This window comes from Chroicocephalus ridibundus, chromosome 4 (genome assembly GCF_963924245.1).
Source record: "Chroicocephalus ridibundus chromosome 4, bChrRid1.1, whole genome shotgun sequence".
NCBI lineage: Eukaryota > Metazoa > Chordata > Aves > Charadriiformes > Laridae > Chroicocephalus > Chroicocephalus ridibundus.
In genome coordinates this window covers 93,067,768-93,080,542 of record NC_086287.1, presented here as the reverse complement: position 1 = coordinate 93,080,542, position 12,775 = coordinate 93,067,768, and the positions used below count along the sequence as shown (strand labels likewise).

The following is a 12,775-nucleotide window of genomic DNA, read 5'->3' as shown; positions in this document are numbered from 1 at the left end:
GCACGCCGCCCACCGCCGCCGTAACAAAAGGGGCGGCTGCATGGTGGTGGCGGCGGAGCGCCCGGCCGCCCCCGCCCCGCTCCGCTCCGCGACCCGCTCCGCTCCGCGCCACCATGTCGGGCAGCGGCGGCGGCAGCAGCAGCAGCACGGCGGTGAAGAAGAGGAGCCCGGCGGGCTCGGCCTCCTCGCTGGCGCAGGAGGAGGAGAAGCAGGCGATGGAGAAGATGCTGGAGGCGGCGGGCGGCGGGGCGCAGGAGAACGGCTGTGCCCGCTCGCCCTCACCCTGCGCCTCCGCCGAGGGCGAGGGGGTGACCCTGCAGCGCTCCATCACGCTGCTCAACGGCGTGGCCATCATCGTGGGCACCATCATCGGCTCCGGCATCTTCGTCACCCCCACCGGCGTGCTGCGGGAGGCCGGCTCGCCGGGGCTGTCGCTGGTGGTGTGGGCCGTCTGCGGGGCCTTCTCCATCGTGGGTGCCCTCTGCTACGCTGAGCTGGGCACCACCATCACCAAGTCTGGCGGGGACTACGCCTACATGCTGGAGGTCTACGGTTCCCTGCCCGCCTTCCTCAAGCTCTGGATAGAGCTGCTCATCATCCGGCCCTCCTCGCAGTACATCGTGGCTCTGGTCTTTGCCACCTACCTTCTCAAGCCCATCTTCCCCACCTGCCCGGTGCCTGATGAGGCTGCCAAGCTGGTGGCCTGTCTCTGTGTCCGTAAGTACCCGCACACCCTCTTCCAGCTGCCCACGTGGCTCCCCGCTCGCCATTGCCTTCCCCTAAAAGTCAGCCCAAACAGCCAGCTGCCCATTGCTTTGTAAGAGGTGCACCATCCTGTGCTAACCTGGCTGCACATTGGGGTTTCCAGGGGCTGTTTTGAATAGCGTGAGTAGCAAATGTGGCCCCATCCCAAATAAATTGAGCACAAAATTTCCAAACTGCCGGTTACGGGCTGGCGAGTCGCTCTTGTTTTCTGGCCATGCGGGGAGCAGCGTGCGATAAACACAGCATGCATTTTGCCTGTGCGCTGGAATGGGATTTCTCGTGCCCTGCGGCAGGAGCGTGTTCAGGCAGGGTAAAATCCCCCCGGAGCCCTGCAGTGCTGGGGGGCCGCGGTGGCTGGGACGGGGGTTTGTGTGCAGACACAGGGGAGGATAACGGGGTAACGTGCGGCTGGGAAATTACCTGTCATGAGCAACTGGTGCTGAACGTGGCCTGTGCCGCAGTCAGCGCCTGGCTGTTTTCAGCACCAGTTCTGAGATGAGACGTTTCTCGTGTGTATGTGCACCGATGATATGCTGGAAACCTGTTTGGGGGTTTTTTTGCTAGCAAACATCGTATCTCGTGAGATGTGCGTCGCCTTGCAGAGCAGTTCAGTCATGCTGTGATGAATTTAGGGCCACTGATGCCTGCCACGGCACACGCATGCAACTCTCCTGATGCAGTTTTTATCGTCTCTCTGGTATTTTGAAGTCTGCGGTTCTGCTAGTGAAGCCCCATTTTCCATTCCTCCGGTGATAGTAAAGTAACCCCATCCAAATTCCTCATTCTTTAAATATAGGACCATTTTCTGCCTTTCTCCCCTAATTTCATAGTCCGTCTGTGTTCCACTCCGATAGTAGTCCTGTCATTATGAAGGTGTATATTGTGAGAGGATCCAATTTTTTTGTCAGGACTTTGTAAAGCATTTGTTTGCTATACAAAGTTGCAGTCAGATGATCTGGTTTTATTTTTTTCCGTTTTGAGGTTGTGAAGAGAAGTCTGCTTGTTCGTGCTCTCCAAAGGGAGATAGTGTTAGATTCCTTCACCCTCTGAGGATCGCAGGCATTCAAAAGTTGCGGCACACGGTCGTTATGGGAAGATAGATTGGCTGTAAATGTCTTCATACACAAACTGACCCAGTACATCACATGGCTAGCTAGCAGATATAAGATAAACGACAGGGCAGCAAAGCGTACTTTCTTTGGGCAAGATCTAAACTTACTCCCCAGATAAATTTTTAGGAACCTCGGGGCATGTATACTGGTGTGTGGACTTCCCATCCAAGTTTTTAACAAAGTGGAGTGCATATATTAAGGAAATACAGTTGCCCAACTAAGAATGCTGTAGCGGGGTTACAGGTAGTTCTGCTGATGGGTTTCTTGCATCAAGTGGGGCCTTGTGAAAAATCTAGTTTTAGTGCTTTCCTGCCAGTCTGCAATATGGTTTCTCTTCTTTCAGAGAAAAGGGGCATGTATGCATGTGGTGTTCGTGTTATTTGCTGAGAAGCTAACAGAGAGTTGATTAGATGGACTTTCTTACTAGTTTATGTGAAAATTTTGCTGTGCAAGAACATGCTGTAGTTGCCAAAACCTTCGAGAATGTGTTTCTGATAATAAGTAACTTTTCACCTGCAGGAACTTTCCCAAAATACGTGAGACGAGGTGTCTCTCTTCCCATTTTACTGATCAGAAAACAAATAGAGGGGTAAAGTAGACTTGCCCATGGCGAGATCTGTTCCGTTGCAGAGTGGATTGCAGCATGAAATTTCTTGATGCCAGGTCTCATTCCCACCTAGGCTTCTCCAATAAGTAATGTAAGCGTCTCCAACTTTCTTTTGCTAGCAATTAGCAGTTTTCCTGAAGCAGAATTTGTTCTTGAACCTTTATCTGGAAATGCCAAGGAAAAAGTTGCTGGTTCTACAAATCTGCGTCATTTCCATGTGTTTCTTCTTTAAACTTTACTCCCGCTGGCTACTATTTTGTTTATGCTTTGAGTTAAATTTTTGTTTGTCTCCTTTGGTACAAAAGGTTAGTTCATCATGCATTGCCTTCAGCAAGTTAGTTTTCTGTAACTTTGATTTTTGGAGTTAGCTTTTCTACTGTTTGGTGCCAAAACCACATCACGAACGAGGAACAATAAATGAAGTAAATCTGGTCCAAGGACTTAGCGAGTCACAGAAAGCTTCTATGGACCAACAGGCGGCTTTGTTACAGGGTTCTTCCAGACATACTCCTACCCAGTGAGATACTAATTTTTTCCAAGAGCCCTAGGGTAGGAAAAATGGCCTGTTTAATTGTGCATACGCTCGAGAGCATACCTTAACGAGTTATCTCAAAGAGGGGAAGAACAGTTCAGGAAGGAATAGGGAAATCTGGGGCCCCGAGCTGGAATACAGTTGACTTATTATGTAGTCAAAATCCAGCCGTCTGGAACAGTACCGGCTGTATTCTTTGCAAAGTTTGTATCTCAACATAAAATTCAATTGACTGCATGGTTTCTAGTAAGAGGAGAAAGAAGAAAAGTTATTTGTTTCCACTTTGAGTGTTACTGTTGTTGAACAGTTGAATGAATAATGTGTTGTTCCATGTTTGCTGCCGTGAAGTATAGAAATTGAATTCTTAGGCATTAAGATAAACTAAATAAATCACAGCCTTGAAAGAAAAAGTAGTTGGAAGAGGGGGATTTTGTTCCCCTGAAGGTGCTGAAGAAAACAAGGTGGGTGGTAAGTAGAATTTAACCACAAATAGGTATTTTCTGCTATCAAGATTGTAATCTACAGGTAGTTGGTATGCAAGACTACCTCTTCCATAAGACAACATGAATGCTTAGCATGGTTGCCAAGTGTAAAAATGTGGGAATTCAATACGGGGAAGTCTTCCTGTAGCAAGATGGGTGAAGCTTTTCATCATTAGTGTGGTTTATTTGATGTTCGCTGCGAAACAGCCAGTGCTCCCTAGTTGTAAGAATTGGCAGGTAGTTTGGCTCCATGCTTTTCAGGCTGCAGGTTACTTAGGTAACTCATAAACGGCATGTTGTTTTATCTGTAAGACTGGGTGGCTGATGCTTTTAGGACTGATGACTCGTAAAAGCAAATGCTAAGGGGTAAAAAACATAAGGTCCATCTGGTATCCGAGCATTTTTTGAACAGAAAAAGTTAATGAAGCTGAGAATTTGTGCATGTGCATGAAAACCCGACGGTTATTTGAATTCCCCCAAATAGGATCTCATCTAAACCCATTTTACCTGTTCTATAGAGGCTGGAGGGACAGTTACTAGGTCCTGACTTTTCATATTTGGTGACATCTGCATTACAGTATCAGTATTGTATGTGGCAAAGAATTAAACTACTAAGGATTCTGTACTCTTATGTTTCAGGTGCACATTTGAGGCTATGTAGACAAATCTGTTACATTTGTTGTTGTTTTCTCTTTTTTTTTCTCTTGAGAAAGCATGAGAGTGGAACACACATTTGCACTGCACTTCTAACATACTTGTATCTTTTTCTGCAGTTTTCTCCATTTTTTTTTTTCATTTTGAATTAAAAAAACCCAACACTTTAACAGAATATTTAGGTAGCAAGTGCAGTTTTGAGATAACTTGTTGTTCATATATGCTGCAGGACCATCTTCATGTAGCAGAAGCAGGATCATGTAAAACTGTTTAATCCTGTCTCTTTTTTTTTTTTTTCTTCCCCCCTCCCCCATTGAAGAGGTGGCATCCAGGTAACGGCCTGAACAGTGACGTGGAACAAAAGTCCGGTTGAAAGTGGATCTTTGACGTGCTAGCGGGTCAGATTCTCTTTTACAGCTGGCTGCCACTTGTGCTGCACCTCTTTAAGTCTGAACGGATAAATCTCAACAAAGATCGGTTAAAATTCACAGAGCACAATATAATACACAGTATGTGTTCTAGAAATAGCTCACAGATGGAAAATGTCAAGTTATCCAGTTAAAGATAACAGGCATATTCCTTACGTTTCCACCTGCGAATTTGCAGATTTTCTACATGTGAGAGCTCTTTGAATTGTGGTACAGTAAATTTCCTGGTGGATAAAGGGGACAAGGGACGATGCTGCTTCCAGACCTGAGCTGGTTCTTGCTTGGTGTGTCACAAGTGCCTGGACTGTTCTTTGTACACACACTCTTAGCTGCAGCCTGCCACACACCCCATGTGCTACATAGCAGGTTATTCTATAGTTTACTTATTTCTTGACAACATCATCTGCTCCACAGAAGCTTGAGGAGCTCTGCTAGTTGCGTATAATTTTGCTCTTGATCTTCAGTGTCAAATCGGTGATTTGATTGTTAGCTTCTGAAGCCTTTTATCGCGTGTTAATTATATAGGCTAATCTGGCACTAATAACCCCAATATTGCTGCATCAGTATCGGCTACCTCCAAAGATACAGTATTTTAATCTTCTTTAAGATTCCTTTAGACTTCCTTTGCTGCCCCTGAAGTATTATTTTGGGCACTCCTCCTGCAAGCGTGGAATTCCATTAAAATGATCACATATTTCTCATTCCTCTCTTTTGTTATGAACAGCCTAATAGTGGAAGAATTAGTAGCAGTCAGTACGGAGTTGAGCCATATCTAATAGCACATGTCATACGGAAGCCGAAGTGCCTGACACCCCCCTGAGTGAGTTACAGGAGGAGAAAGGTATCGAGTCCGGGATTTGGCAAGTGCATAAACACATGTCTTGAATGCTTGCCAAGTTACAGCCGTAGTCCATAAGTGAATATTCGGTGTCAGCATTTCAGCTAGAAATCGCGTATGTTGAAAGCAGGAACGTATTAAGGTTTTACTTTAAATCTTGACAGTTCGGCTGTTTGACCAGCTGTTTAAAGTGAAGTTGTGGGCAGATCTTGAGCTCATCAGGTATTAGATGGTGAGCAAGGCAAGCACAAAATACATCTTAACGCTTGTCTAAGATGGGTTTATTCTGCAGCATTGCTACTTGGAATTAATCTGCCAGGACAAGCAGGGTGTGAAGCTTTGAAGACTTTTTTTTTTTTTTTCTCCACCTCTAGAAAGGTGGATTAAATTACTAAGGTGTATCAGTAAATATGCATTTGTTTGATCAGAGTGGAAGGAAGGGGTCTTTGTAGAATCCCTGCTGTATGGCTAATGTTGCAAGACTGAAGTTGCTTTTTTAAATCCGCGCTTAATTAGAGAGGGTAGCATTAATGAAAATAGCCTCTGACACTAGCAGGACTCTCTTGAAACGGATGAAGGTTTGGAGAACTCTTGTAACACAGAAAGCAACTATTGCATTTCTTGGCACCTCTCTCTTGGCTTTCATAACAAACGTCCCATTAAACGTTATTGTGTTTGAATGATTTACGCTACCACTGAGATCCTTCAGAGTCTTTCTTTTCTGACATGGACAAATGGGGAAAACTTTTTCAGAGAAACTCAGCATGGTCAGTCTAATTCAAAGCAACATCCCTGGGTATTTCAAGTATTCCAATAGTCTCATAGTCCTGGTGTCGGCTGAGGCCAATAGATCAAACGCAATGGATGAGAAAGCAGTTTCTTGCCAGCCAGCGTGCAGAGCTGAATTCTGACCCTCTGCGTGGCATAGGTGGCATGATTCAGGCTAAAACCTGCCTGGAGTTTTTCCTGAAGCTCATGACCCAGGATTTAGCACTCGATGTTGAAGTTCCGCCACCTTCCTGTGGATTTGTGGAACCTAATTCAGTACAACTACGGGAAGGTGCTTCTGTATAAGTGAATGTCATTGAGGGCCAGGTAAGATGCCGCGTTTTGCAAGTCCATCAGCTGACCAGCTGGCAAGGACAGTGATACGTCTGTGGGGCTTAATCTGTACAAAAAATATTAGTTAGTATTGTTTGCTGTTAGTTCATATGAGGTGGGCATGGTGGAAAAGTTGTTTAGCTCACGATAGCTATGGGGTGGTCATTTTAATTTGCTGGGAATGGAATATACCTCTTTCTCCCATTTCAAAGTCTATATTTTGTTTGTCTTCCTGTGCTGAAATGACCTGGTTTGTGGAATTGCTGTATCATGTCATCTAGAAACTTCGACAGTAAAGACACAAGCTTCTTTCTAAGGAGATAAAATAACTTCTACCACTGTCTAGGAGTTACCTCCCTTAGCATTGATAAATTCTTTGTAATTTTTCATGTACCACACAATTTGAATAGTGTAAATTCCATCACTGTTATTATGGTACCTTGGTACCAAAGCGATAGGTGCATTTGTATAGGCTTGAGATCCAGCCTCTGCAGTATCTGCAAACCGTGACGTTCTTCACTGAGCTCTTCTCCGGGCCATCCTGGTGCTGCCTTCTGGCCCTGACTCTGCTGCGCTGCTTGGCAGAGCTCTTGAGAGAGAGGTGGCAAGCAAGTGCTTGTTAATTTATTCTTGCAGAATTCTGGAAATTTGAGGGTGTGGATGGCTTCTGGGAGCTGTGCTACATCACGAACTGCTGGCATCTTCCCGCTTTGCGCTAACTTCTCTGGCTCCCAGCCCGTTTCAGCACCAGGGGCTTGCTGGAATTGAAAGCCAGCGGAGAGGTGGAGCTGTGATACGTTCCGGGTGTCTGCGGCCGCTTCTTGGAGACATCCAGAGTTCATGGTCTCAGTTAGGCGGTGGGTCTGGAGATGGTCCCTCCTCTTAAACTCTGGTGGTACGGCAGCCTGTGCCTTCTCCTTTCACCTTTTGTTTGTGGCTGCGCCCATTCCCTGACTCCTCAGCATTGATGTTTTGGGAAGAAAAATAAAAAGGAAGCTGTAAATTGTTGCCAGGTATGTTTATTATTATAAGTTGATTTTAATATAGACATTTATAACACTTGCTCTGGGGGCAAGCGCTCCTTTCCAACAGCCTCATGTGCCACCAAGTGTTTCCCTTCTACAGACCCATTGCCCTGGCTCTTAAGTTTCTCCAGGGACTCGTCCTTGAAGAAATACCTGCTTTCCTTCTGCTTTTTCTCTTTACCATCTTGCAGGGCACAAGCCTTCACTCATTATCTATGGAGCTGAAATTTCCCTAACCATTTTCTGTGTACGTACTTGTATGTATTTCTCACATTAGATTGTGCTATTGGAAATAGACACCTGAGACTGTTGGAAGGCCCTGTGGCATCACAGCTACCTGAATGTAGCTCTGGGTGTACTTTGACCTTAGTGAATAGCTAAGGCATTAATGTCCCCAGGGTTTAAACCACTGTAGTCAGTATAGCATAATTCCTTGTTTGTACTGTGTGGAGGAACTCTCTATTTTCGTTGTGTCTAACCTCTTGCGTGCTTAGGCAGCAGTGCTCTTTAAAGCATGTGGACCACTTTGTGCCCGTGCCACGTGCTGCTGTCATCTCTGCGGTTTGTTTCTTTGTGGCCACGGGCTCAACTTGTCTTGACTCTGTTTGAAACCTGGTTGCACTGTCTTTAGTAGAAGAGAAAACTGCTCGTCCGTCATGTGCACTTTATGAAGAGTGAAAAGACCAGCCTTTCCTGTGGGATGGGGCAACGGAAAGGAGACGAAAACTGTTCTGTAATTAATTGTGAGGAGAAAATCAACATCATCCAGTGGCAGGTGGTAAATGGAAGCATCGTCTTACAATTGTAAGGGCTAAGCGCTTTGGGAACGTGAGAGTTACAAACAAGAATCATCGGATGATTCATCCTCTGTTTATGGACAGCATTACAGTCCCTGTTTTCCTGGTGGGGAAACTGAGGTGGAGGATTTCCCTTCATTCTTCCCCTTCCTTTCCACAAGCTCCCTACCCTGCTAAGCATTTTCGTTCTGGTCCCGTAATACCACAAATAGGAATCCGTAGATAACTTGCAGCAAGCTGAGTTTATTTCTTTGAAGCAAGATACTTACACACATTTGTCCTTGTTATAGAGCTGTATACTGAATTCTGTAGGAAGCACTACAGGTCAAGCCCAGGGAAACCTATAGGAGATGAAACAAAGGACAAAAGTGACATTGTGCAAGGCTGTCAAGGTATGTAACCTCACCTGAAGCATGAATGCAGCTGTGCCAGTACCTGAAGAATTCCTACATCCATTTTAGAAACGTTTCACCTGAAAAGCTGCTAAAGATCTTGGGCTGAGCAAACTCCCTTCACCCCATCAGCAGGTTACATCTGCTGCTAGAATTGGATCCCTTTTTCCCCTGTGAGTGAGGACAAGTGCGTAGAGCTGTGGATCAGCTTCTTTGCCTTTTTTCCCAAATGGAGCCTCCCTGAGCGCTGTCTTTACTCCGTCTCTGATCCATGGCCACGTTCCATTACCTGGGAAAACTGCAGCCCTTTTGCTGTAGGATGGTTGCCAAGACTGTTGCATCATAAATGCCAAGCCCCAGTTTACCTGTACTAGGGCTCCATTCACATACTGTTTGCTTTAGGCAGAACCACGTGCCCACAGGGCAGCTTTACTACATCCTGCCTTTCCTTTGTAGACACAGGAGCTGTTGTTGTTACATATAGTGTGTTCGTCATGGCCTGGTTCTATGCGGGGATTGGCGTGATCCCTTTCTATGTCTGCTTTGTAAGGATTTATTCCTACCGTCATCTAGAAGTCATGTTTGGGAGGGATCTCGGAACTTGGGACCGGGAGATCAAAGGAATATGTCCACAAAATGTGAAGGGGGGGGATGGGACGGACAAGGTTCTAGGTCCTATGTTGTTTTAGTCGGTTTATCCTTGGTTCCTATCAGTAATGGGGAAATTGCCTGACGGTGCAGGTGAGTGCCAGCGGAGCAGGTTCAGTGACATGCCTGAAGCCCGTTGGGACTACTAGGACAGAGCAAATAACTGAAGCTGGACCCGCTGTTGCCTTTACAAAGCAAAACTTCTCTTTGAAAGCCTCTGGCTTCCCTCTGTGGCTTGAGTCTTTTGAGATGAAGCTCACCTTCTCACCAGAAGAGATGAAGGGGTGAACAGCACCTTGTGTGAGCGTGCTCTCTCTACAGCAGTCAAAACCCGGTATCTTTCCTACTTCTGCCAGAAGTAATAAGTAAATAAATAAAAGTACTCCCTCTTATATCTGCAATCACTGCAGCTTTCTAGCTCCTATTATCCCAATTATGTAAAGCCTTTGGAGAGGGGCTGCTGGATCAGACAGGCTGTGTCGCGTCAGGTCGTGCTGAAGTCCATATTCCTAGAATGACTTCTGAGAACAGCCCCGATGGGTTGCGCTAAAGGTCTGCCTCGCTGTATAGCTGGCCGCTGAAAATGGCCAGCGGCTGTAGCCTTAGGAAAGATGCTGGAGAAATCAGGGCAGCGCTGTCCGATCTTTCCCTGCACTGTATCATTTCCCTGGTTTATAGTAAAGCTGTGGCTGTGCAGCTTTCCCCCGTTGTTCGTGTGGAGCGGTTCATCCGAGGTGAACAGAGCGGTGCCAGGAGTCATCCCTCAGCCCCTGCTTTGCAGGGTAGCGTCTCGGATCAAAGGAATAAAACTTTCTGCTTTAAGAAACCCTGGCCCTCTGGTCTCCTGAGACACTGAGCGGCCACTGGAATTTGTCCTGGAGTTTTACTGAAAAAGTACTTGGTCTGTTTTTTCATCTCGGTGTCTGTAGGATTCTTTCTGGTGGGTGAGACTGGGTGGGGTTTTTTAGCTATGTTGAAAGCATTTACGCGTAGTAACTCCACCACCCTCCTTTGGGAAAGACAAATAGTATTACACAGTGGGAAAGGCGAAGCAGAGAGATTGTGACTTGAAGGGCCCTGAATGACGACTGGCGTGGAAGAAGCTCTCGGCCCTTTTCAGAGTCTCTGGCCCTAAGTGTTTTCTTATTTTTCTGGAGCCTGTTTATCTGGCACCGATATGTTTTTAAGGGCTGAATACAGAAGCTTCCATTGCTTTTCAGCTTTGGACTGTGTACAAAGCTTTTGCCTTTTATGTACACCACTGCCGTCCCACGGTCCGTCCAGCAAACTGTGCAGAACCAGAACGTGAAAAACGGCCGTGAGTAACTCAGTATTTAATGTGGAGGCTGAAGCAGCTATTGTCAAAGAAACAGAATGCCTAAATGGGGAAGGGAATGTCACTGTCACACCTCTAAGGGCTGTCTTCACTACCGGGAAAAGTGTGCTTTTAGATGCGTTAGCTCATCCTTTAAATATCCCTCTGTAAACAAGGAGAGTTTTATTTTTAGCGTAATCACTGGTCGAAGTGAATCCTGGATCCTCTATTCCCTCCCCATCCACCCCGTTAGGATTCACTAGAGGTGCTTTTAGTAGATGGAATTGTGATCTGTGCTTAGTGATATTTCCCTGCGTTTTCTTCTCTCCCCCTCACCACCCCCTGTGCCACAGACATACTGTAAGTTGACCTTGCCAACCTTTATTTTCTCCTCCCCTGTATATGTGGACAATGCCCCTTTTAGCATACTGGTTGGAGCAGATATATCGCAATCTTGCTTGCAAGATGACAGAGCCGTGACCCTGCAAATCGCTGATAGTGCTGGCCCGCTGCTTGATGCTGAAAAGCCTCCAAGCCCGGGGACGCTGGGTCTTTTGAATTAGATGTACCGTATCTGCCCCGAACAGCACGGAGCGGGGGGACCCTGGGACACAGGGGGTTACGCTTGGGGGAGGTGGTGCGGCAGGTTTGTCAGCACGGTTCCTCACCACTTGCTTTTGGCTGCGTGCTGGAGCAGGTCGGCCAAAGCTCAGCAGCTCACGCTGTCCTGTGACCTGCGCCAGAGCCCGCAGGGGTGTCCTTCCCAGTGAAGGACAGCTCTGGGTCATTTCGGTCTCACCCATCCCAAGTGCCCAGACACCCCCGAAGCGCCAAAGGGGCTTGAAAGGCATGATACAAAAAAAAAAGTGAATCTGAAATTCCTTATTTACTTCTGGCTTTCATTCTTGTAGGATGATACGGGCTTTTGTTTGCGAAGGTGTCCAGCTCTTTCATTTCTCCGACTTTAAATGCTCTTGTATTGCGATGACACTCGTTCCTAGGGGGTCGGGGCCGTGGGGAGCCAATGATGCTGAAAGGAGGCATCGTATTCTGGGATGCTGCGCTGGGACTGGCTTTGCTCTTGCCTGCCTAAAGATCCCCTACAAGCAGCCTTTAGCTGAGCGATATGTGGGCACTTAAATCCTCTCAGCCTGTTGCTGTTGTGCTGTGGCCGTAGCGGGCTCTCCGACCCCTGTGAATGAATGATGCAACTCGTGTCCCTTTTTGCCTGCGTGTGCTCTGACTCACCGGGAAGTCCAGTCGCTCTCGGGGCTCGCTTGAGCGGGAAGGCGAAGTCTAATCGTTACTGTCAGACCCAGATACAGCGGTCCCTGAAGACCGAGCTCTCTGAAGCCAGCCCGTGGGTATGTCTGAGCCTGTCCGTACCCACATGTTCCAGGAAGGCTGTTCCCAGCTCCGGCGTGGGCTCTGTGCATTTCCCTGATCTCTTACAATACAGTTCCTTCTCACAAGCAGGGCAAGATGCAGGGTGGCAGTGAGCCAATTAAGACCCTTTAAGTGCCCAAATAAATACTCCTTCCTCCTCCCATGGGTTTATTTCTCAGTTTGCAGTTTATTGTGCTCTCGCTGGCAGGCTGCGGGAACCTGCCTTTGCTCCGAGCTGATGAGATGTGAGCAGCTCTGCTGCGTGGTCCTGCCACAAGCCGGGGAGCAAAGGCAGGCGCTGCTGATCCCGTGTGACCGTCTCGTGTTGGAGGTGGGCTGGTGAGTCCACGGTGTGCTGGAGCTTGCGTCCTTTGCGTGCACGTGTGCGCTGGGTACTGGTCTGGAGCTGGGAGGTGACCTTGCTTCAGAGTAGGGGTGTGTTGTTGTTTTCCCTGTGATGCTCAGCACGTGTTGACGGTCTTAAAGTACTGGGTGCTCTTGGTGGGCAGTAGCCAAGCCATCCAGGTACTGCTATTTCTGCCTCCCACCTTTATCCATCGCCTTCCTCCCTGTTCTGAATCACCCTGTGTGTCTCAGCCCCATGGACAGGCTCGTGGCCAGAGTCTCCCCTGGCAGTCTCCTGGAGAGACTGGTGACCTGATGAAGGTGCTGCTGATCCCCACTCGTATCTCG

General features: G+C 47.4%; 1 protein-coding gene across 1 annotated transcript in view; it reads left to right on the top strand.

Annotated features, from left to right (window-relative positions):
• The window catches only part of SLC7A5 (solute carrier family 7 member 5), a 43,467-nt gene continuing 30,692 nt past the window's right edge, over positions 1-12,775 (top strand). Inside the window, exon 1 of the mRNA XM_063334795.1 lies at positions 1-717. Coding sequence (XP_063190865.1) covers positions 114-717 — 604 coding nt within the window. The 5' untranslated portion in view covers positions 1-113. The remainder of the gene's footprint in view (positions 718-12,775) is intronic.